The sequence below is a fragment of the Drosophila sulfurigaster genome, chromosome X (genome assembly GCF_023558435.1).
Source record: "Drosophila sulfurigaster albostrigata strain 15112-1811.04 chromosome X, ASM2355843v2, whole genome shotgun sequence".
Taxonomy (NCBI): Eukaryota; Metazoa; Arthropoda; class Insecta; order Diptera; family Drosophilidae; genus Drosophila; species Drosophila sulfurigaster.
This window is the reverse complement of record NC_084885.1, coordinates 20,563,246-20,589,342: the sequence shown is the minus strand read 5'-3', so window position 1 is coordinate 20,589,342 and position 26,097 is coordinate 20,563,246. Positions and strand designations below refer to the sequence as shown.

The 26,097-nt window shown below is 36.0% G+C and overlaps 1 protein-coding gene across 2 annotated transcripts; it reads left to right on the top strand.

Moving 5' to 3' along the window:
- The first annotated feature begins 3,346 nt into the window (after positions 1-3,346).
- Positions 3,347-23,909, top strand: LOC133848114 (homeotic protein ocelliless). 2 transcript variants are annotated; one of them, XM_062283510.1, is made up of 4 exons: positions 3,347-4,116; positions 11,162-11,511; positions 14,023-14,177; positions 22,430-23,909. In XM_062283510.1, exons 2-4 carry the CDS (start codon positions 11,340-11,342, stop codon positions 23,765-23,767), a joined length of 1,665 nt encoding a protein of 554 aa, XP_062139494.1. In that variant the 5' UTR covers positions 3,347-4,116; positions 11,162-11,339; the 3' UTR covers positions 23,768-23,909. The 2 variants fall into 2 exon arrangements, with proteins under 2 accessions (XP_062139494.1, XP_062139493.1); XM_062283509.1 differs by having other exon boundaries at positions 3,348-4,116; positions 11,162-11,520.
- The last annotated feature ends 2,188 nt before the right edge of the window (positions 23,910-26,097 follow it).

The window sequence follows — 26,097 nt, the reverse complement described above, 5'->3', positions numbered from 1 at the left end:
TCAGTTATCATGTGTATGTTTTTTTTTTAATCGCCAGCGAATCAAGTATTCCAGTTATGCAAATGCATAGTTAATGACCCTGTCTGAGGGCTATTAGCTAAGCATGGGATTTAAAGTTTATTGAGTGTCAGTGCTTTGGATGTGTGTGCATAAATTGCCAAACAAAAATAAAACTCAGCTCAACTTACATTTAACCCAGTGTGCTGTGTGTTCTTCTTCTTCTTCGTTGCGTAACTAAAAAAAAAAGTTTCCTCTTTTCGTTAGCGATAAATAAAATCAACAACAACGACAACAAAGTTTCATTTTAAAGTGCCAGTTGCAAATACAATTAATGCGAAACTCGAACAGTTTTCCTCTCATCATTTTTTCTATTTTTCTTCAATTTTTTTTTTGTGTGTTGTGTGTTTTTTTGAACGCCCCAAATTGTATGCTAAGCTGTCGTAATGGTAATTGTGTCTGTATTTCTCCGCATTCTCCGATTGCGAAGGCCGATTACGGGGCAAACTTCGAAGTACACATCAATTAGCCGCAACAATTTAATTTCCAGCCCCAGTCAAATGAGAGAAAATTTACAAGAAAAATCCATAAAGCGAAAAAACCAAAAAAAAACGGCGGTATATAAATGTTTGTGCAACTTTCATTTGCGTCTGTTTCATTCATTTGTCAAATGTGTGAAAAAATATATGCGCAAAAAAAAAGGAAAACTCTCGTCAGCTATTTGAAATTGTCATAAAAATTTGATAAGGTTTTTCTTTACTCGCTTTTTTCCACAACGTCAGCTACAACAACAACAGTAAAATCACAGAAAATGAAGCAAAAAAAAAAATACATAGGGAGGCATCAAAAAAAGAAAAATAAATGTAAATAACTAAATGAAAGAAGGCAAAAAAAGTCAAGTCGACGAAGGGACGATGTCAACCATTTTGTTGTTGCCATCGCTGCTCTTGATGTTGCTGTTGTTAATGCGGTGGGCGAGCTAACTATCATTATCATTCACCCTGCAGTCGCAACAATGTTTTAAGGAGCAACAAGCTAATGTGTGTATTTTAAATTTCAATCAAAAATTATCATGATTGAAATATTAAATAATATATCAATATTATACAGTTTTAGTATTTTTATTTTTTACTAATTGCATTCTACTATTATTTTTCAAAATTTATTTCAAATATTTTAATTAATATGTTAATCTTTTCGCTTATCAACAAAAAAGTCTTCACAATAAAACTACTTCATCATTTGCTTATATTTGAAAGTTATATTTATATTTAATAGTTTTGACAATTGCATTATATTTTATTAATAGTTTATCTCGCTCTTATATTTGCATTTATTTTACAACTTTTCCAAAAAAAATTTAAATATTTGTCGTTTTTATATTTTTCTTATCAATCAACAACAATTTCTTCACAATGGAAATTCTTGTGGCATTCTAAAATCTAGTTATATTCAAAGTTATGGAAGTATCTAAATATTATATTACAAATGATATTATTATTTATTTATTTATAATAAGTTGCCTTTTACAAAGATTTTTCAAAAAATATTTATAAAAAAGGAGCTGTAACAAAAATATCAGTAGCAAGCTTTTTATATTGAAAATACTTTTCATCTATCGGCATTTAAGTAAAATGTTTGCCAACTATTTTATTTTCTATATTTTAATAATTTTTATTAAGGTATTTATGTGCACTTTATTTTTGAAATATTTAAACATTTCATTACTTTTTTATTTGATGTGAAATTTATTTATATCTCATCGTCTTACTTATCAATAGCTGTATTTACATTTACTGGCATTTAAATAATATGCTCGTTAAATGTTCATGGCAGTAGCTCTATAATTTTAATAATGATTAGATTATTTCACAATTAAATTTATATCTTTTCCGCATTAAGCTAAATTGTCTTTGTGTCTACTATTATTTATTTATTGCATAATTTATTACATATTTAAGCAATAAACCAGTTTAAATTATGTGTTTCTTATTCAAGTTACGTTACTTAAGCAAGTCAATTTATTTGTATTTCATTCCCGACCTAGCATAATTATTGCAATAGAAATGTGAATGATTTGAGACATGCAGGACGCTTCTTTACCTACCCCCAACCCCCCACTCTGATGTCTCAGTCTCTATCTTTGTGTCTTGCTCCAACTACGATGAATCGATGTAGTAGTTGTTGTTGTTCTTGTTGTTGTTGGGTGTGCATAACAATTTTTGGTAGCGAGGACAACACACTTGTGTTGTCCTTTGGCTCGCCAGTGAGTTGTTGCCTTTTCATTTTCAGTTTTTGTTTCGCCCTGTTTTTTGTTATTTGTTATTTGCTTTATTATTTATTTTCATTCGGGCTAACTAACAATTTTTGCGTTGCTTTAGTTGAGTTTTGCGTGTGTTGTTTGGACTGCTGTCATTTTCGTTTAAAAATTCATTGCGCGCGCAAAACACAGCAACAAAAGCAACGAAGAGGGAATCAAACAATTTGCGCAAAACACAAAAAAATACAACTAGAACTAAAAAAAAAAAAAGCAACAACAACGATAACAACAACAACAACAACAAATAGCAATGTTGGCGCTCTGCTTGGTTGTTGAACCGAGTGCGAAGAGACGACACGTAGCGGCAGCAACAGCACCAACAAAAAAAAGAAAAAACAGAAGCAGCCGCAGTAGCAATAACAACAGCAACAACAACGGCAAACGTTCAATGTTTTTTGGGGGTGTGGTTCGGCAAAGCACTGAAAGCAGCAACAACACATAGGTAAATACAGCTGGCAAAAGCAGCGCACTCGCTTCCACCGTTCGCATTGCGGCCGTGCGTGTGAGCGAGACGGCTGCAAAGTCGCTGTGCAAGCGTTTATAAATACACGCGCATCATCAACCAGCCAGGCCGTAGTTGCTGCAGATGCTATTGCTGTCTCGCTTTGTCGCATTGCTGCTGCGCGCCACGTTGAGCGTCAGCCATTGCTAAAGCAAAACGCGTTCTCACTCTCACACTCGCTTCGGGTGTTTTTGCGTGCACGAGTACGAGTACGAGTGTACGCCTGTGTGTGTGAGTGTGTGTGGAAAAAGGAAGTTGGTTGACTTGTTGTTGCGGCTGCTGCTGCTGCCGACGACGACGAAGGCAGAGAGAAGACAACAACAAGAACAACAACAACAATTCGGGGACTGGTCGAACGACTTCTGCTGCTTCTGCTTCTGCTGCTGCTGTCGCTTCGCTTCGTTTCGTTCGTCTCTCGTCGCTTCGCTTCGCTTCGTTCGTTTGTTCGTTCGTTTTTGCCGCTGCCTACGTCGCTGCCGCTGTCGTTTTGCCGCTGCTGCTGCTCGCATTGAAGGTGTCACGACGAAAATCAGTTCCAAAGTAACATTCGTGCCGCTCGGGTTGTGCGTTCGTCGCTCCGCTCGCTCGTTTTGTTGTTGGTCCACAACGTTCACATCGTTTTACCGTCAATCGTTAAGCGTTAAGCGTCAGCAAACCGTTTTACCGTTCACCGTTCATACACACCGTGCACCGTTCATCGTTACATTTCGTCGCGTTTCTTGATCACCGCCGTGTCACATACACTTTCTGCATTCATAACAAACACACACAACACACACACACATCGATATCAGAAATCGTCAAGAGAAAAATAAAAACAAATACCGAAAAGCAAGCTATATGCTAAATATCAACTACACACTCATTCAAAACAACAGCAACAACAAGCGACAATAAACATTTGTTTACGTGCGTGTGTAACAACAACATCAACATCGACAACAACAACAACAAAGTTCTTAAAAGATACTACGTTTCCTCTATGCAAAAAGAGCGAAAGATCGCAAGAGAGAGCGAAGAGAAAGCGCGAGAGAAAAGAAGTGCATTGTTTTTTTTGTGTCTTGCCGCAAGTGTTTAGCATTATCCTTAACCTGGCAAATATCAACTGAATAACTCATCAAAATAACTCGCAACAATCTATATATCCGCAAATCAATCAGATATATACATATATATATCAGATGCAGTGTCTAACAATTGGATCTATATCTCAAATACAAATATAATTCTCGTTTGGAATATCTCTGCATCGAGAATCGATCGATCGAAAGTTGTTCGTTATTGGTTTTTTTTTTCGGTGAGTGTTGTTCACAGATGTGTTTTGCAATCTTTATGCACAAACCATCTTTATAATCTATCTAACAATTATCACACGAATATCTATCTACTATCATATCTATTGAAAACTAACCAAACCAATCGACGCCACTCAACGCAATCAACGCAAGGATTACATACATATTACTATACTACTATATCATTTAATAACATATTCTTTTGACCTCAACATTTTCGTAAAGGAAAATAGTTAATCTTGTATGCAGTATTATATAGTATACACATAAAAAGGAGACATCAATAACTATTCTATTATATAGAGAAAACATTGTTTTTTATTAGTAAAGATCAGTTTTTTTGCCGTCGGCTTTGTAAGACAACTTTTTGGAGAATTTAAGATAAATTTCCTATAAAGAAACATTAATGTATTTCATATACAATTTTTTGTTTATTTCTTAACAACAAAACTCATTTTAGTATTTCAAAAAGAAACTTTCAGTAAAGTAACCTTAACTCAAAAGAAAAAAACTTTCAGGAGAATTTAACAGAACTTTATCAACTTTTTAAACAACGAAACTTATTTTGGTATTTCAAATGGAAACTTAGAGTAAATCGATCTTAGTTCTAAAGTTGAAACCTTACTTAAGATTTTAACTGATCTATAGTTAAAATTCACTATTTATTTCCCTTATTGATGGTGCAGTTTAGAGTTCCCCCCATCTTTTGGCATAGTTGAGTAAACCGCATAAAGAATCTTGAATGCACACAGGAAATTCCAGATGACTAACGGTCTTCACATTGTTGTGGCTCTATTTTTCAACATTTCGTTCGATTCGAAATCGAATTCAAATTCAGTTGAAAAGGCTGCACAAATGTGAGAAATGATGATGAAAACGCAACGAATCAAAAATAGATTTTCATAATTTTAATGGGCATATTAAAGCCGCCCCTTTTGGACTGCTAATTAGGCAAAAAAAAAAAACAGACCGAACTAACTAACTATAGAGCAAACTCTATGTATATATATATATATATATACATAGGTATATCTCTGTATGTCCAGCTATAATCATATGTATGGGCTACCTGACCCAAACTACTGTGCACCACGACTTCACTCGGTCACAATGAGAAGAAGCTGAAGCTGAAGCTGAAGCGTTGCCCGACGGACTCGTTCAGGTCACATTATTCACACATTTTGATAAGTTTTTGTGATGTTGTTGTTGTTGTTGTTTTGGTTTTGGTTTTGTTATTGTTCTTGTTGTTGTAGCCGCCGCGCTTTATTAGCTAATTTCAAAGCGGCTGGGCTATAAATTAAAACATCGAGCGATCTTTCTGTCCGTCGTGCCTCATCTTTCGGTTTTTGGTTTTCGGTTTATTATTATTATTATTAATTTGCATAGATATGTATATGGATGTTATTTTCTATATGTTTTCATGTTCAAATTAATATGCAAGGCAATTTGTTTTGGCCGGCTGGCAACCAGCTTCAGCTTCAGCATCAGCTTCAGATTCTTTCTTTCATTTCTGTTCATTTCTTGTTGTGCCCCAAAGCACAAAGTTGAAGAAAAAAAAGGAAGGGGGAACAAAAAAACACCCACGCCACATGAAATGAGAGCTGCCAATTTCAATTCGAATTCAACTACGCGAGAGGTTCATTCATTCATTCATATCCACAAGTCAGTCAGAGTCGGAGTCAGAGTCAGAGTCAGATTCAAGAGCCACATCCGTTACTTGGTTCAATTCATGAATTGAATTCAAGTCAAGATCGAGTCGCGACACTCTGATAGCTTATCTCAGAGAGCCAAAAAGCAAGAAAACCAGAAGAAAAAAAAAAAAAACGAAGTAAACCATTGTTTAGCATAGATACATCGATCGACGCACGCCCAAAGTCTTGGGGATCTATGAGGCGACTCGGATTCGGATTCGGATATAGATTGGTTGATTGGAGGGGGAGAGAGAGATAGACTCGAAAGAGTCTTTGTCAACTTTTTGTGACGCCTTGACGTCGCCTCGCCTTGCCTTAAGTGAGGTTTCATTTCATTTCGATTGACTTCTTTTTTTTTTTCTTCTACGTTTTTTTTTCAATTATTTGTATTATTAATTTTTATCTCTCTTCACTCTTTGCTCATTACGCGGCTGTACCCAGGCTTTTTAGTTGTTTTTGCTTCTCGAATTTCGTTGACAAAGCCATTTAAATAGAAATCACTCAAAGACCCAAAAACCAAGACTGAAGCCGCAGTCGAACCGGCCAAGTTATCAAGATCACATTGACAATGCGTCAAATAATAAGTTGTTATTATTTGTTGTTTTTGTTGCTCTTGCTGTTGGCGTTGTCAGGGCTGTGTCAGTGTGTGTGTGTGTTTGTTTTCGATTTATTTTTACTATGATGCAATCATTTGTAAGAGAGCTCGAAGGCGACACATTCATTCACAATAGTTCCCCAATATGTTTGTTTGTTGTCGAATTGAATGGCACACTATATGTATATATCTATATATATATATTGTCACGAAGACAATCCTCCTTCTAGACGGATCTTGACAAGAAATCAAAACAAACAAAACAAAACACAAAGTGAACTTCGTCTGGTTCAAATCGAAAAATCATTGAGCATGGCAAATTGTTAATTGGCCAATGTGCAAAACCTGATTGCAATTGTTATAATTTACATTGAATAAACTCAATAACTAAATAAACTATTACACACACACAGAGAGAGCTCCACTCTAAAGTTCAGCAGAAAAGCAGCAGATGATGCAGCTTAATATAAACCAGACTGCAGATTGAATCGACTTGATAGCGACTTGCTTAGCTGCATTTCTTGATTTTTGCATTTTTCCTTGCTGTTTTTTTTTGGGTTCTCTTTGATTTTTGACAAGTTTATCTTAAATGTGGCGACTCTTGGCCACATTAATCATTGGCCAATTACGGACTCTGCTAACTGTACTCGTATTTCTATTAATATCGCAATTGCTCAAGTGTCAATGTAATTAAATGAAAAACGAAAAACGATGCAAAAAAAAAAACTAATTAAAAAGCCAAGTTGTCGCCAGTTTCTAGGCCATATATGAGCGCATATTTAAATGCGTCTTAAACTTGTCAAATCTTCACACTTTTTCAATTATTTGGCACGTTTGTTAATTAAACTTCAGCAAACGTCAACGTCAGGCTCTGTCACTCTCCTCCTCGTTGAACAGTCGCAAGTTGCAGTAGCAACAACAACAACAACATCGACAACAACGACAACTGGTTGCAAGGTTGCATTTTCACCAATGCAAAATGAATATAATTTTATGCGAAAATTGCAAATTTAAATGTCAAAATGCATTTGCGTAGAAATGGCAACTGAGAAACTGCGACTGCGAACTAAGAAACTGGCTACCAACAACTTGGCTGCCTCTTTGTTGCGTTTATTAAGTTGCAACCAAGAGTTGGCAGCAGCAGCAGATTCCAGTAGCTATGTAAATGAGCCTGAGAAATGTTTCTCGTGTCTGCCATAACGCGTTATTCACACTTTTACACTGCCCAACACAGCACACATAGAACATAGAAAGCTGTCTTCGGTAAAACTCACTTGTTGCCCACTGTAAAAAGTTGCCTTGCGAACATATTAAGTTGTTATAGAGCTTGTTAAGGCAGCTAGCTAATGGCAACAACTGCGACTGCGACTACGACTGCAACTGCAACTGCTGCAACTATGACAAGTGAGCACTTTTGACAGCTGGTTGCACTCGCTTCGAGTTGAGTCTAAGTATCTCTGGCAATTTGCCGCTGGCTTTAGCCCAGTGTGTTGCACAATGTGAGCTTTGCTGTCATATGTCTCTGATTATGATATGGCAATAGAACGATGTTGTGCTTTCCAAACAAAACCAAAACGAAACTAAAAACGTAAAACGTAAAATCGAAACCATTTGAAAAAGAGACAAAAATCATTAATCACGTTTGCTAAAAATGAACATAAGAAATCGACAATGAACAAAATATATTCCCATGGCACAAATTAACAGTAGCCACAGTGAGAAGATCAACATATCGACATACATAGCATAACATAATAATATTTATTTATTTATTTTATTTCGCTTGGTTACACACTTTCCCAGGGTACCGTCAGAAAAGCAGAGCGGGAGAGAGAGAGAGCAAGAGAGAGAGAGACGATCTTTTAGGGCTACCGTTTCGGTAGTTGTTACCAAAAAGTGCGGGCGATGATGGTCACTTCAGTCCGTCAGTCAGTCCGTCAGTCCGTCAGTCAGTCAGTCAATCAAGCAGGCAGGCAAGCTGGCAGACAGTCAATCCGTCAGTCAGTCAGTTGTGTGCGGAACGTTCGGTAGTTCAGTTCGATCTTGGATTTTATGTTTATTTTCCTAAGGCTGTTTACTTTCATCGTTGCACTTATCGGGCGTAGTTTGAAAATATTATTTTGACCGTAATTACGGCCTGTCAATATCTATATCTCTCGCTCTCTATATATTACAAGAATCACAAGCAACCAACAATCATCAGGATAGTTTCGAAAGGTAAAAAAAAAAAACGAGTGTAGAGTGAAGAGTGAAGTGAAGAAAGAAGTTTTTTTTCGAAGCAACGCCATTGGCCGGAAACTGAAAGTGAAAACAAAAAATCAGAATGCCGAATGAATCTTTAATGAAAGTGCGTGTACGTGATATATGACGAGCCGAAATGATTTCGTCCCCCAAGGCACAATCACCGAAAATTAAAAACGAACCAAACCAAACCAAACCAACTGTCTTGCTTTCGTTCGTTCGTTTCGTTTTTTTTTCGCCATGATTTTTCATAATCAACAACGACAACAAATGACAAGAAAATCACGTAGCCTCGCTGCGTGCAAAAAAGCAAAAAAAAAAGAAGAGAAAAGAAAAGAAATATGTTACAATATGTGCGCTCTCATTAGCATTAGCATTTAACTATGTATCTAACATATATAGATAGATATATATTCTGTAGACTAGAGCTAGAAACTTGGTCGCATCTTGGGTAAGATTACCCAAAAACCAGGCAGGCAACGCCTTGAGTTGAGCTTGGTTTTGCGCTGCGGTCTAAAAGATCTTTGATCTCAGTGCTTAGCCGCTGGATTAGCTCAGACACTTACTAAAGGGAACACACAGACAGAAGCGGGCAGGCAGACAGACAGACAGACGGACAGACAGACAAGCAGAGGACTAAGGACTAAGGCACATATTGAGGGACAATGGGTTCGGGTATTAAGATTAGGCCAGAGACAAGCTCAGCCTCAGTTTTAACCTCAACATGAATTTCGAGCCTGGATTAATACTCATATGCTTCCAAAACTCTTTTGTCGTTCAGCTCGCTCTCTCTTTCTCTTTCTCTGTCTCCTTCTCTTTGATTTTTTTTTCGTGCGAAAAAAATTAGCACTATTTTTCGGGCCAAAAACTATTTGTCGCTGCAATTGCGGGATTAGCACGAACACCTCGAAGCTGAGACTCATTGTTTTTTGGCCTAAAATTGAAAAATGCATTTCAACTATTTGTCACATACACAACCACACACACAGACACACACACACACACGCATCGCATCGCATCGAAATTTGTTTTGTTTTGTCATGTCGTTTTCATGGGCCAATGCATCCAAATGCAGCGATCGAAATGGAAACCGGCAAAGCCAAAGCCAAAAACCAAAGCCGCAAATACATTGCCAGCCACTCGACGAATGTGTTTCACTCGCTGCTCTCCGCTCTCCGCTCTCCGTTTTCCCCTCATTCCCGCTTCCTTCGACCAAAAAAAGGAGTCCCAAATTACATGCTCACGCGCACACGCAAATTAATAACACATCTGGCTCGAAAAATTCTGCTGACAGAGCTCAGTGTATGTGTGTGTGTGTGCGGTGTGCGTGTGTGTGTGGCAAAGTAACGCGGCTCAATTACAGCTCATCAAATTGTAGGCCAAAGTGGCACAACAACAACAACAACAACAACAAAATGTAGTTATAATTAACATTTACAAAAATGCAATTAAAGTCAATTTTATTTGCATTTCTAAACTGCAAACGCCGAAAAATATATATAATCATATTTTTAGTTTACACAAATTCAATTAAATTAAACTTAAATATCGTTTTGTATTCCAATAATATTCATAGAAATGCCAAAAAAAAGTTCTTCAACGAAAATACTTACATCAAAATATATTTGCAAATCAATTTGTCTTTCTAAACTGCAAAAGAAACACAAGAAAGTTTAAATAATTAAATTTAGTTACATGATTCTATGGTTATAACAAAAATTTATGAAATGAAATTGAAGACATCTTAAATACCAAATCAAAAAGTTCTACAACAAAAATAGTTAACTCAAATAAAAAATACATAGTCTTAATTAATATTTATAAATAAAAAAATATCAACTCAAATTACATATTAAAATTTTTGTATTAACATTAAAAATATTTACAAATCAATTTTCCTTTCTAAGTTATTATTGATATTTACAAATTTGCAATTAAGATGAGCTCAAATTAAAAACTTTTCATATTCATCAAGTTAATAGTTATGCATAAAATGTATTCTCGTAAACCAATTTGCATTTCTAAATTGCTAAAAAATAATGATGTACTCAGAATTAACATTTAGAAAATGCAATTAAAAGCAACTTCAATGCATTCCAAATATGGGAGAATAGAACAGAATGAAAAGCTGCACAACACAAAAAGTTAACTTACAAAAAGTAATTGTAATGAACATTGCATTTTAGCCTGTTTTATATGTATTAAGAATATTTACTTATCAATTTGCATTTCAAAATTGCAGAAATAACACAAACAAAAAGTTGTGGACTAAACTAAAGTCACATTTAAAGTGAATTGAAAATGTTTAGTATTCTATTTTTATTTCTTAAATGCAGAAAAAGCAGTTTTTGTTAAAATAGACTCAATTAAAGGCACGTCAAATAACAATTTAATGTTAAACAAGTGAAGAGTTCTATGACAAATTAATCAAAAAAGCTATATAATTATAATTCATATTAACGAAAATTCAATATTGATTTCTTTACCCAATTAACATTTATTTCCATTTCTAAATTGCAGAAGAAACACCAACAAAAAAAGAACAACAAAAGAGAAAGGAAACCTCAGCGGCACACTGAGCAACTGAGTGAGTAAGAAAGTGAGAGAAGAGTGAGAGAAGAGAAGAGAGAAGAAGAAGGATCAACGCGAGGACATCATAAACAGCTTCAACGTGGCGCTGCACTCAACGGAAGCTCTGATGGCGGCGGGCTTTCTCAAATCTGGCGATTTGGGCCCACATCCGCACAGCTATGGCGGACCACATCCGCATCACTCGGTGCCGCACGGTCCGCTGCCGCCGGGCATGCCGATGCCATCGTTGGGTCCCTTCGGCCTGCCACACGGACTGGAGGCTGTTGGGTTCTCCCAAGGTATGTGGGGTAAATATCGCAATAACAATTTTGGTATCCAAAAACACGTAAGAAATGCAATTTCAAGCAAAGAAAAAAAAATGGAAAAAAAAACGAAATGAAACCACAAAATGTGCTGAAAGTTATTCTCAAATGATTTATGATTTACGAGTATACATATGTATTCATGTTCATGTTGTGACTGATAACTCAATTTAGGGAAAATGCAGTTCGAAGTTGTCGCACAAAATGCTTTTCAATGCCGTTTCGCAGCGATTGCATCATTATCAGTTAAATTGTCAAAATGAATAATGAGCCAAAGCTCGAAGCTGGGTTCGCATGAGTCGAGTTTTTTTTTTTTGTATTTTTCATCTCAGTTTCTGGGTTCCAGTTTTTTGTCTCATTTCGGTGACGCTGCAAATGACAAAAACCTGACAAAAATGCTACAAAATGCCAAAAACCAAAACCAAAACCAAAACCCAAACAAAAAAAAAAAAAAATGAAAAATAAACAACCGAAAAAGTAAATACAGAAAAAAATATTTATATATAAACTTGAGAGCAACACAACAAAAGACTTGCGAGCTCACCAAAAAGCAACGATGACAAAAATATAAAATAAGAGAAGAAAAATATATTAAACAAGCAGAAAGCAGACACAAGACATAACATAATATGAGCAGCAATCGCATGTAATCAATTTACTTTTTTATTTTTTTTTTTTGGGCTTGTAATAAGCCAAAGTTATAGCAGAATATATTGGCGATTGATGATATTGTCATATTAACATTATGTAAGGCACAATTGTGACGACGCGCAGTTGAGTTATTGAATTTGAAGCCAGCGCGGAATTACATAACACACAAATTCATGATGCAAAAAGAATCATTCATTAGGATTTTTCCAATTATTTTTAATTGAGCCTCAACAGCAAAAAGATTTTTAACATTAATTTACCTTTTTTTGTATTTCTTTATACTAAATCTAGTATAAAATACTGAATTGAGTATAAATACTGCATTCAAATACTAATTCTAGTATTAAATACTGAATTGAAATACTAGATTGAGTATAAATACTGAATTCAAATACTTAATGTGGTATTAAATACGAATTCTGGTATTAAATACTGAGTTTAAATACTAAATCTGGTATTTAATACTAAATATAGTAAGAACTACAAAATTTTAAACAGAATTGAGTATAAATACTACATTAAATACTAAATATAGTATTAAATACTAAATTCAAATACTAAATCCAGTATTAAATATTGAATTTAATTATGCAACGAACTAAAGATGACTCTTTCACTTAGGCTCTTTATTTCGGAGAAGTTTTTCTTTAGAAACATTTAAAAAGTGTCTTTCCAAAACCTTAGATCGAAACGAATTCAATTTTTGAACGATTTAGAAAAGGTTTTTCTAGCCAAAAGCTACGCAGCCTTGTTTTTTTGCGTCGCAAATGAACTTCCAGGAAATATTTGTGTGTGTCTGTGTGTGTGTGTGTGTGATATACATAAAAAAACAACTATAAAAAGAAATAAAAATAAACATGAAAATAAAACTTGGCATAGAGGTGCAGTTAATTAAACAGCTTCAAGGTTTTGGGCAGCACTAAAAATATTTTTTTATATAAAAAAGGCAAACTACAAATTGCAATTAATTTTGTTTTAAAGCAGCAATAACAACAACAGCAACGTTGACGACGACGACCATTTTGAAAGCAACAACAAGAAAAAAAAAAAAAAAATGAGACAAAGACAAAAAAATGAAACGAAACGAAACGAAAAGCGGCAGCTGCAAAGGCAAAAGCAAAAGCAAAGGCAACGTGCGAGCCAAGTGAAGTGAAGTTTTTATTCAATTTATAAATTCATGACCAAAATGACTAACTCATTAATTTTTGATAGAGCCAAAGCGATGCGTGTACGCTAGACAGAGACGCACATAGCGCAATATTATATATAGAGGGAGGAATACGTAGGGAAGGGAAGGGGAGGAGAGGAGAGGGGAGGGGAGACTTATTCACAGGGACAGGAGGCACGTTTGAATTTGGATGAAAAAGGGGTGCTCGCTCTCTCTCTCTCTGTTGGCTTGTGAATATTTGGGACACAGAGACACGCACCGCATCGTACCAAAAACACAAACAATGCCGCGGCTTAGCACACACACACACACACACATGCAACTTATATATAGCACATATATATACGTGTGTGTGTAAGTATGTTATATACACAGAACTTTGTTGTTTGGGGTTGGTTCAAAATCCTGCTTTTTAGGGGTGGCATTTTTTTTTTTTTTGCTTTTCATTCTTCACGTTCATTTTTGGGGGTTGCTAAATAATGGGAAAAAACACTGGGAAAAGTCGACGCTATGATGCTGGCTGCCCACGCGGCGTATGCGCAATAACTTTCAGCACAATTTTAGTTTTCGTTTTATTTTTTCTTTCTTTTTTGTGAGGCAAAAATTGTGTGCCTGAACTTTATACTAAAATATGCGATTTTTTGTTTGCTTAACTTTTTCTTCGACAGGCGTCAACACGAGAAAACAGCGACGCGAAAGAACAACATTCACACGCGCTCAGCTCGATGTGCTGGAAGCGCTCTTTGGCAAGACACGTTACCCGGACATCTTTATGCGCGAGGAGGTCGCTCTGAAGATCAATCTGCCCGAATCGAGAGTACAGGTAAGCACTACACAAAAAAAGCTTTGAAATTAGTTATTACATTATACATTTATGGGAATGAATTTAGAGTTGAAAGTGAGACAACTTAAATGACATAAAAATATGTTTATTTGCCTTTAAAGAATGAAATGATCTTAGCGTTGAAAGTTGACAGCACAAAACTTATTTCAAATGCAACACAAATATATTTATTTGCCTTTAAAGAATGAAATGATCTTAACGTTGAAAGTTGACAGCACAAAACTTATTCCAAATATACTTATTTGCATTTCAACAATGAAATGACTTTAACTAAAAAGTGAACAGCACAAAACTTATTTAGAATGCAACTAAAGCCAACTTAAATGATATTCAATTCATGTACTAAAAATGTATTTGTTTGCTTTTCAAAAACGAAATGATTTTAACGCTGAAAGTGATCAACAAAAATATTTATTTCATATGCAATTAAATGACATTTCAAATATATTTATTTGGCTTTAAAGAATGAAACGATTTCAACTCAAAAATGGACAGCACAAAACTTATTTAGAATGCATTTGCAACCAACTTTAATGATAGCACAAAACTTATTTCGTATGCAATTAAATTACATTTCAAATATATTTATTTGCATTTAAAAAATAGTATGATTTGAACGTTGAAAGTGAGCAGCATAAAACTTAGTTAAAATTCACATTTATTTGCATTATTGAACTCCAAAAAAACTCAGTTGAAAGCCAACTTAAATGACATTGAATTTATATCAAAAATGAAATGATTTTAACATTCAAAGTGTGCAGCAAGAATACTTATTTCAAATCCAATTAAATGGCATTTAAAATATATTTATATGCTTTTCAACAATCAAATGATTTTAAGGTTGAAAGTTGACCGCACAAAACTTAGAGCAAATGCATTTGAAGCCAACTTAAAGAACATTTAAAATACATTTATTTGCATTTCAATAATGAAAGTTGACAGCACAAAAATGTATATAGAAATTTCGAAATTTCGAAATTTGCTTAAATTAATCAACTTTTGTTAGCGTTTCAATATTCTATGCATAAATATGCATATTTAAATGCTAAACAAATAAATAATAATGATGTCTCTATCGCATAAAGTCGACATGATGAATGCAAGAAAATTTCATGCACATTTTGCATTATAGATTGAAAATCGAGTCGAGTTTTTCAAGTTTCAACACCTTTTTTTTGTTGTTGTTGTGTGCACTTGCTGGAATTCTTCACACACACACACACACACATGCATTCAGTTAGCAGATTTAAATGTTAAGTGCAGAGTGGAAATTGAAGTCAATTACTTGACCCGGCTCAAATGATTACCTGCTGCTGTTTGACTTCGATTAAGCATCATGCGTGTGTGCGTGTGTGTGTGTGTGTGTGTGGAAAAGCTTTCATCGCGTGCGTGCGTGTGTGTGTGTGTGCGTGCGTGTGCGTTTATCTGTTTAAGTCTTTATTTGCATTTGCCAAGACTCGTTGGCAATTGTTTAATTAAGCATATGTCGAGCTCGAAGCTCAAGCGACGCCCTCGACAAATCAAACTTGGCGAAAATCCATAAAACAAACAAATTACCCAAAAAACAACAGCCAACAGAGAGAAGGAGAGTGCTGGTGTGTGCGTGGCATATGTGTGCGTGTGTGTGTGTGTTTAGTGAATTCATGACTTTTTCCTTACGGAAAATCATTGCGCTATGCAAATAGAAAGAGAGACACGCATTAGATACAGCTGGCTGGCAAGGATGGAACGATGAGTGTCAACTTTTTATGCTGGTTTCCTTCTCGATTTTTTCTCTGCTTTTCATATATTTGCTGAAAGCATTTGCAGCCGAGGAGGGTTGGATGACACGGTTAACTGTTAACTGTTATTTGAGTTTACTCAACGCATTAGCTGCGCATAATTTGCGCTAATTTTTCGGGGCACAACTGCGGCTAACAGCAAACAGCAGCAGGACAACTCAATTGAGGCAAAATTTCCACATTATTTACTTAGGTGCCGTGTCAGAGAATTCTCTGTGTTGACAGCCAAAAAATTGCTGCCTAAGCAAATAAAAAGTTTTGTTAGCGCCGTCGGCAGCAACCGAAAAAAAAAAAAAAAACTGCCAAATGGCAAATGCGAAAAACGAGAAAGAAGAAAGGAGAAAGGAGAATGAACATTTTTAGTCTTCGATTTCGAGGAATTCCCTTGAGGATCACTTTGGACCGATTGTCACCTAATGTCTAGAGTAAACACAGCCGGATCACAAACACAGATATTAGTGTGCAATATCGATCAATTTTGGCTATATGTGTGTGTGTTGTTGTTGTTGTTGTGGGCATGTTCGCATTGATTTGTTGTGTGTTTGCTCTTTGCCTGTTGTGTAATTTAAGGACGTGACATGACATTACAAATGTGTCCCTCGACATTGTCTTGTTGTTCCGGTCTTGTTGGCTGAAGCCCCTGCAGTGGCGTAGAGTGAAAAACGAGACACGAGACACGAGACACACGCGGTGTCGTCGTTCATAGTCAGGACTGACTGTAAAGGACAACAACAACAACAACAACAAAACGAAATGCAGAAATATCATATGGAATTGTGCAGACAACTTGACCAGTTACGTTTTTTACACAATTGATTTGGTCGTAATGCACACCCAAAGCATGTGTGTGTGTGTGTGTGCTGCTAATGAGTGCGAGGGAGAGCGAGAGGGAAGACAGGTTGGGGGGGGGGCCAACAAAGCGCATTGACAATTGTATAGATTTTCCACATGTCTCGACGTTTTTCTTTTGCCTTTTGCTTTTTCGCCCGTATTTCTTTTTTATAAGTCATCCTGTTACTGCGTTGCAGCTAGTTTTAGTTGCACAGTGGTTCGAAAGTGTTCAGTTTAGTGAGTCAAATTTGAGCAGCTTAAACTACAAATTAAATGCAAAGAATTCATCTTACAAATTTAATACACAATGCTGCAAATTTTATAGTAACATAAAATACTTGTTTGCAACAACATTTGAGCAGCAAAAATTTTCAATTTAAATGCATTAATTTGATTTGAAATATGTTAAATTTTTTGAGTTTAAATTTTATTTAATTAATATGAACATAACATAGATTATGAATATTTTGAATAGTCAAATGCGCAATTTAAATACATCAATTTAATATTGAAAACTTTTTAGATAATGTTTTTTTTATTATTTGAAAAACTTATTAGAAAAATGGTGCAAAATGAAAAAAAAGAATGCAGTTAAATTTGATCTTTTCTATTTAAACTGATTAACTTGGCGAAAAGAAATTTTCTTTTCAGATTTATTTTCCAATTTAACTTACAATTTTATTTGATTTCAACTTTCAAATTTCTGAATATATTATTTTTAATTTAATTAAAATTTTTTCATTCAATTTAATTTACAATTTATTACATACTATCTTTCAATTGAAGTTGCATTATTTTGTCAATTGTATAGTTCAAATTAACTTAAAGTTTTCATTCAATTTGATCTTTCAATTTGAATTGCAATTTTTTGTTTTCTTAATTTTCTGTTTCAATTTATACACTTTGCCACACTGTGCGTCGCGAGCGTCGACACTGAGGCAAACACCTACACACCTAAAAACACACACACACACACACACACACACACACATACACACACGCTCATGTCGCATATTGAATTACAGTGGCAGCTAGAAAAGTGCCGCAAAAGCCCCCCAAAAAGCCAAATAGAAAACGCAAAAGCGACACAAAAAGCAAAAAAAAACGTGGCAACAAGGCGACATGAAAATCGAGTGTTGTTGCATGCAACTGTCTGTCTGCTGGAAGCCCGAGGAAGCCAAGCAACTCAATTAGCAGCCGAAGTAGTCGAAGAGTCTCTCACTCTCTCTCATTCTGTGTAACTAGTTGGCGTCGTGCCCCAAGGCTCCACCTACCACACACACACCAACGAGTGTGTGGCACAAGTAGCGCCCACAACAACAACAACATCGAGTCTGTGTCTGTGTCTGAATCGTAGGCTCGTACATAAATAATCATTTTTCACAAATGGCAAAAATTAACGACTACGACGCATTTGGCCTGGCAAATATTAATTGAATGATAGGCATCTTTATGACTGTGTTGCTGTTGCTGCTGCTGTTGCTGCTGCTGTTGTCGGTTGGTCATGAGGGTGGGCGTTGATTGCAACCAATACAAATAACGTAATAATTTTACGCAGCTTATCTGCACCAGAACAGAGCAAACATTTACGCCCTAATGTTTTCATTCGCGGCTGCGGCAGAAGGGGCACAAACTGAGGGCACAAACTCAACTCTGAGCACTGCCATCGCAATCATAAATCACAAGAGCTGACTCGCCTCCCCTCTTCCTACTCCCCGCTGCACCCCAGTTGAGGTCTCCCTCCCTAGCCTTACCTTTTACCATTGTCACCTTCGTTCAGCTGTTCGATTTCGTTTCGTTTCGTTTCTTTTTTTTTCTTTTTGCTTTTGCCGTCGGGGAGGGTTGAAGCTGCTTCACCGCTGAAATTTCGCGGAGTAACAAAAGGGGGCGCAGCCATTTTAGTTTTATCCCGAGCACCTAGTCGAAAAGAGATAGCAAGAGTGTGTGAGAGAGAGAGAGAGAAGGAGAGTGGCAGCCAGTTTTTGGCTTGATCCTGCAACTCTTTGGCTAGGCAGTTTTCCCATTTTCACATTTTCACATTTTCCACTTCCCCCAGCTGTTGTTGTAAAAAGGATTTGTCTCGTTGTCACTGCAATGTAACCGGGACACACACACATACACACACACGTATACAGGATATGCCACAGGATTCGACTGAAAAGTTTGTTGCCACTTTTCAATACATGTGCGTGTGTGTGTGTGTGTGAGTGTGTTTGTGTTTGTGTGTGCGCCCAGCTGTTTTATAAAATTAATTTTCCCATTGCGGATTAACATTCGCTTTCAGTCGCTTCGCTTTCCCTTCTCTTTCTCACAACAATCTGATGCCATCTCTCTATCTCCCTCTCCCCTCTCTGCTCCTTTTAGATCTGCATCTAAAGGCATTGATTTTGAGTATTTATTATGCAAAGTCGCGCATAATTTTTCAATTGCTTAATGCAATTTTCACAACAAGTTTTTCTCCCCTTTCCACTTGAGATCAACTTTTAAGGCCAAAGTGTCAATTGTGCTAAATAAATGATCTGATAAAGAGCATTTTTTTTTTCGTTTTATAATCTAAATAGTTTTTGAAAAGTTTCTATCCTAATTTAAAGTGGACAAAAAGTAGTTGAATTTTATAGAGAAACAGTTTTTCAGAAACATATTATATAACATATTAAAATACAACATATTTTAATATTTTGAAAAGCTAAATTTTGAATAGTTTCGAGAAAAGAAGATGAGATATTAAAATATTCGCATTATAAAAGTTTTGCATAGTTTAAGGAAACAAACAAAACTTTGTATTATAATTGACATTTCTCCAAAGAATTTTATTATTTACTTGGCTCAAGTGATATCTTAAAATATAGTTTTTTTAAAGTCTTAAATTCATGTATCAGAAATTAACATTCTTACTTCTCACTGACTTAGAAAGCAGCTGTTAAATTTATAGAAAAATCAATTTATTGTTTACACTAAATTTTCAACACTGAACAATTTTTCCTTCATCTATTCTCTGTGGTCCTTAAATTATTCACTCAAGCAAATCTCTGTGGTTAAGCAAATTGTCATTCGATTTACGGAAATCAACATCAATGGAAATCATGAGCTATTGAAACGCTCTTCATTAACATGATAATTATTTGTCTGGCTATCGTTTCACTTCGCTTTGCTTTGATGTTTGTCGTTTGGCAAAGTTCATTAGAGCTGCAATTGAATCACGTTTTTCGATATTTCTGCTAAAACTTGCAAAATTTCCCAGGCTAAATATGCATATTATAAAATTTGTGCAGCTCATTAAACGATTTCAAAAGTACAAAACGAAGTTGACGACGTGAAAGTCGTCAAAGTCAAATCACAAAGCAGATTTTCCAAAATGCAAAATTCAATTGGAAATTGAAATTGAATTTAGAGCAAGCCAACAAAAAGGGGGGAGAATCTAAGAGAAGTGAGGAAGGGGAAGGGGAAGGTAGAGAACGAGAATAAGGACATTCTTTGTGGTGCTGACAAATAATGAAATTTGATACGCCTTGTTTAATGCTCTTTTTTTTTTGGGTTGTTGTTGCTGTTGCGTCAAGTGCGTGTGTGTGGCACGCCTTCCGCCCACCTCCCCACAAATTGAAATCAGCGTCAGTCCCCTCACTCTCCCCTTCCCTCCCCTCACCCCCAGAAAGCTGAGCTTGCTACTGCAATGAAATGCTCGAGTGGCCACAGCCGCCGCGTGGCAAGTGTTAATTTTGGGAAATATGCCATCGAGGAAGGTGTAGGGGAAAGGGGGGAGAGGGGAGGGAGGACGGTAATAAATTCTGCTGTTTACCAAAGCACAAGCCATTAGCAAGCAACACCAACCCCAAATAACAAATCACTGAAACAACATTTCATTTTTGTGGCCCAGCTCCCGGGGTTGAATTCGAATTGGAATTGAGTTGGGAGAGACGTTGGGAGAAGTGGAGAGAAGCGAGGAGAAGAAAAAGAAGAAGAAGAAGAAGAGTCGTTGGAATTGTAGTTGGGTACTTTTGCCTTGCACTTAGCGGATTGTTTGCAGCCCCTTAAGCATAACAAACAAGGCTAAGTGAATTCCTTGCGCTCGAATGTGCCGCTTTATGGCCTGTTTATTGTTGTCTTCAGGCGTCAGCCTTCAGTTGGATGTGGTTGCTACCAACCAACCAAATATAAAGGGGGAATACGAAGCAGGGGGCGGACACATATAATCGAGTCAATTTTCGGACTGAAGAGTCGCCGTTGATGCCGCCGGCTGTGTTGATGTAACTTTATTTTCAACCGCCGGCGAAGCGCGTGACTTTTTGCACTTGTTGTGTCGACGTTGTGAACGCCCCCTTGTCAAACAAACTCATATAATTTATTCATTGCCAGCCCCCAGAAAACTAATTGATGTGGGAAAATTTCACAGCCGCTGGCAAAGAAGACACACAAACACACACACACTTGACTAAGCAAATACTTGTGATACACGTGACAATTTGATGGAACTCTCCGAACACTTGAGCTATTGATTCCTGCACTTTTATTTACAGTCTTACAGTTATAAATGGTTTAAATTAAACATTTTGTTTGCTAACTAAAAAGTAAATCTTTATGTATACTTCTACTATATAACATCTATACAAATTACGAACTTAAAGATTCTTCACCTAATTCCTGACCAAAGACTGAACAACTCTTAGCAAACAAGATTCGCATAAAAAAAGTTAAATAAAAATGCAGTTTTCAAAACATAAACACAATTTGTATAGCCAAGAAAGTGTGATGATAAAATACAACAAAAAATTCATTTTGAAAATCATTAAATGAACTAAAATTTAAGTCAATTGAGAATTCGAATTTGTGTTCAATATGAGAAAGTTTGACAAACTTGTGCTTAAATATTTCAATTTGAAACCGTTTGCAGTTAAAAAAAATAATAAATTCTAATCGATTTTTACTGTATACAATATAAAGTTTAGTCTTTATGATTACTCAGATAAAAATTGTAGAAGTTATTAAAGAAATACTTTTGCTATGGCTGACAATCCGGTATATTTTGCACTCTGTGGTATATTTTGAATGTAGTTAAAGCTAAATTAAAAACAGTGCGGTATTCATTTTAAAATATACCAAATTAATATATCACTAAAATACTAAAAATAGATCAAAGCCTATTTAGGCAAAAGTAAAAACAGTACGGTATTAATTCTAAAATATACCGTATTAATATACTGAAAAATACCACTAATATATCAATAGCTATTTTGGTAGGCAAAATCAAAAAACAGTGCGACATTAATTCTAAAATATATCAAATTAATATACCACTAAAATACTAAAAATATACCAAAGGCTATTTAGGTAGCAAAATCAAAAACAATTCGGAATTTATTCTAAAATATACCAAATTAATATACCACAAAATACAAGATACTATACCAAATGCTATATGTATGATACGGTATATCAATATACCTTAAGTATCAGTTGGTATATTTTTGCAGTATATTAATTTGATATATTTTATGTTTCATTTGTATTCACCACGTTTCCAATTATTACCATCAAATGATAGAGATAGATTGATTATATTTTATATTTAAATACTTTTAATAACACCCACTAATATCATTCTCTTGCTCTTTCTGCTTGCAGGTTTGGTTCAAGAATCGTCGGGCCAAGTGTCGTCAGCAGTTGCAGCAGCAGCAGCAATCGAACAGTTTGAGCAGCTCTAAGAACGCCAGCGGCAGCAGCGGCAGTTGCAGCAGCTCGGCCAACGGTGGCCGCAACAACAACAGCAACAACAACAACAGCAACAACAACAGTGCCAGCAACAGCAACAACAACAACAGTTCAAGCAGCAGCAACAACAGCAGTAGCAACAAATCAAGCCAGAAACAAAGCCAAAGCAGCTCGAGTGGCAACTCAAGTGGCAGCTCAGCGGCGGTTGCTGCCAGTGCAGCAGCTGTTGCGGCAGCGCAATCGATTAAATCACATCACAGTTCCTTCCTCAATGCCTCCAACAACAACAACAACAACGGTGGCAACAACAACAACAATGGCAGCTCAACAACCAGCAGCAGCAGCGGCAGCCACGGAGGCGGCGGCGGCGGTGGCGGTGGCGGTGGTGGAGGCGGTGGCAGTGCATCTGGCAATCCACATGCCCACATCTCAGCCGCTGCAGCGGCGGCAGCACTCAATGTGACAGCGGCGCATCAGAACTCATCGCCATTGCTGCCAACGCCGGCGACATCCGTCAGTCCGGTGAGCATTGTGTGCAAGAAGGAGCATCTGAGCGGCGGCTACGGTGGTGTGGGAGGAGGCGTCGGCGTTGTGGGCGTGGGCGTGGGCGTGGGAGTTGGTGGCAACGGTGTCGGAGGTGTTGGCGTTGGCGGTGGCGTTGTTGGTGTCGGTGGTCTGGTCGGTGTTGGTGGCGTCTCCGGCGATGCATTGCGTTCGCCGTACGACACATTGAAAGATGCCGGCGGCGATATTGGCGCTGGGGCGCATCATCATCACAGCATCTATGGGACGGCGGCGGCGAGCAATCCGCGTCTGTTGCAGCCGGGCGGCAACATTACGCCGATGGATAGCAGCAGTAGCATTACCACGCCCTCTCCGCCCATCACACCAATGTCACCGCAATCGGCAGCAGCAGCCGCCCATGCCGCCCAATCGGCCCAATCGGCATCGGCCCACCATTCGGCCCACTCGGCGTACATGTCAGCGAATCACGATTCCTACAACTTCTGGCACAATCAGTATCAACAGTATCCCAACAACTACGCCCAGGCGCCCAGCTATTACTCGCAAATGGAGTACTTTAGCAATCAGAATCAGGTCAACTACAACATGGGACATTCGGGTTATACCGCCTCGAATTTCGGCCTCTCGCCGTCGCCATCGTTCACGGGCACCGTCTCGGCGCAGGCCTTCTCCCAGAACAGTCTCGATTACATGTCGCCGCAGGATAAGTATGCGAATATGGTGTAGAATCTGCTGTTCCAGTACTGCAGCAGCTCTGGCGGCAGCGGCGGCAGCAGCGCCAGCAGCGGTCGCTCGCCACAGCCGCAGCAGCAGCAACATCAACAACAGCAACAGCAGCAGCAGCAGCAACATCAACAACAACAGCAACAGCAAGCGTATTCGCCACATCATCATCAACAGCAGCAACATTTGCCACAGCAGCAGCAACATCAACAGCAGCAACAGCAACAACATTTGCAGCAGCAACCAGATCACGATCACGCTCATGTTGGCTATGGTTAGTTGCAACTCCACACACACACACACACATATCTCCCCCTCCTCCCTCCCCTCCCCTCCTGCGCTGCATTCTCTCAACAATTTAAAGGAATTTATACATATTTACACCTAAAGATATATATATATATATAATTTTTTTTTCTTTTTTTTTTGCGCTAGTTAATAACTTTTTTTTTTATATACATTTATGCACTATATATATATATATAATATTAACTATACGTATAGCATAAAGATATATATGTACACATATATATATATATACATATATATATCAGGATCAACGAAGAAATTGAGTGATAAAATGAACAACAAAAAATGAACAACAACAACAACAACGTGAAGATACAATTTGTTACAACGCGATAAATGATAAATTTTTATGTGAGCGAAATTTAAGCAAAATTGCAAAAAATGCAAAACAAAATGAAAAAATGATAAAACAAACAAAAAATAATAATAATAATTGCAATATGTAGACCATTTTATGGCGGGGTGGGCGAGTACTATATATAGTATATATATATATATATATATATTTAGCTGATTAGCGCTGTGGGCAAATCTTGATTTTCTTTTACTTCATTTACTTCTTGTAAAATAATTCGATTTATTTTTATTTCATGCCCCACAAAGCCAGCGCCTCATATCATAAAAAAAAAAAAACAAAGAAAAAACAAAACAAAACAAAATATTTAAGAATTAAGCAAATGAAAAAAACATTTTTTAAAATATATAAAGTTAATAACATTAATTCACAGTTCTAACAAAAAAAACAAAAACATCTCTTCATAGCTAACAAGAAAAAAAAAATAAATAAAAAGAAAAAAACAAACAAAAAAAAATTGAAATCCATTTCATTGTGACATCAAGTTAAAAAGTTCAAAGCATCATTTTGTCGTCTTTATATAAAACAATATTTATATATATACATATATAGTAAATATTAATATTTAAAAAGAAAATGCAAATGCAAAAAACCTAAATAAATGAATTAACATTTCAGACTTTCAAAGCAAAGCAACAATTGCAACTTCGAAGCAAAAAAAGTATTAGTACTTAAGAAGCGTCTAAAGATCGGCGATAAAAGAGATAAAAAAAAAAAAACACACACACACACACATCTGTAACTATATGACAAAATATATATATACTTATATAGTGAATTTTATTGCAAATATATATATATATATATATATATATAGATATATATGTATGTGCAACATGCCACAATCCAAAACGAAAAATGAATATTTATAAAAAAAAAAAAAAAACAGAAATTATAATAATTTTAAACTTGTACAAAAACTAAAAGCGAATAATAAAACAAAAAAATAACAAAAAAAAAACGAAAATGTTTTCAACAAAAAAACAAACAACTCAAAAGAAAAAAGAAATATTATATTTAAGGCGTTTATATGTATATATACGTGGGCATGTATATGTGCATATACATGTGTATATATTATATATATATATGTATGTATAGATATATATATTTATTATATATATGTGTGTGTGTGTGTATATGTATGTTCATCATAACTTATGCTAATAAAAAGTTTATAAATATTATTATATAAAGAAAAAAAACACAAAAAACAAAACAAAACACAACTGTTTCTAATATTACAACACTCGACACACACACACACATACATATACACATATATGTATCTATATAGTACACATATGATTAGCAAATACAACATTTTTTTTTTTTCTAATTTAATTTTTTTGTTTAGTTTTAAGTTCAATTTAATTGTAATTTAAGCGTATCCATTTTGTTTGAAAAACACTCACACATACACACATACACACGTACACACAGCACACACACACACACACACACATACACATGAACGATATTACGCTATACATAGAAACAAAAGAAAAGAAAAAGGAAAAAACATTTAGCAACTAACTAAATATAAGTGCATTTTTTTGGCATATATTTTAAGTAACCCAAAACAACAGAAGATAAAGAATCGAAAGAAAGAACAAGAAACGAAAGTGAAAAAGAAGAAGAAAGAGAAGAAAATGGGGAAAGAAACAAG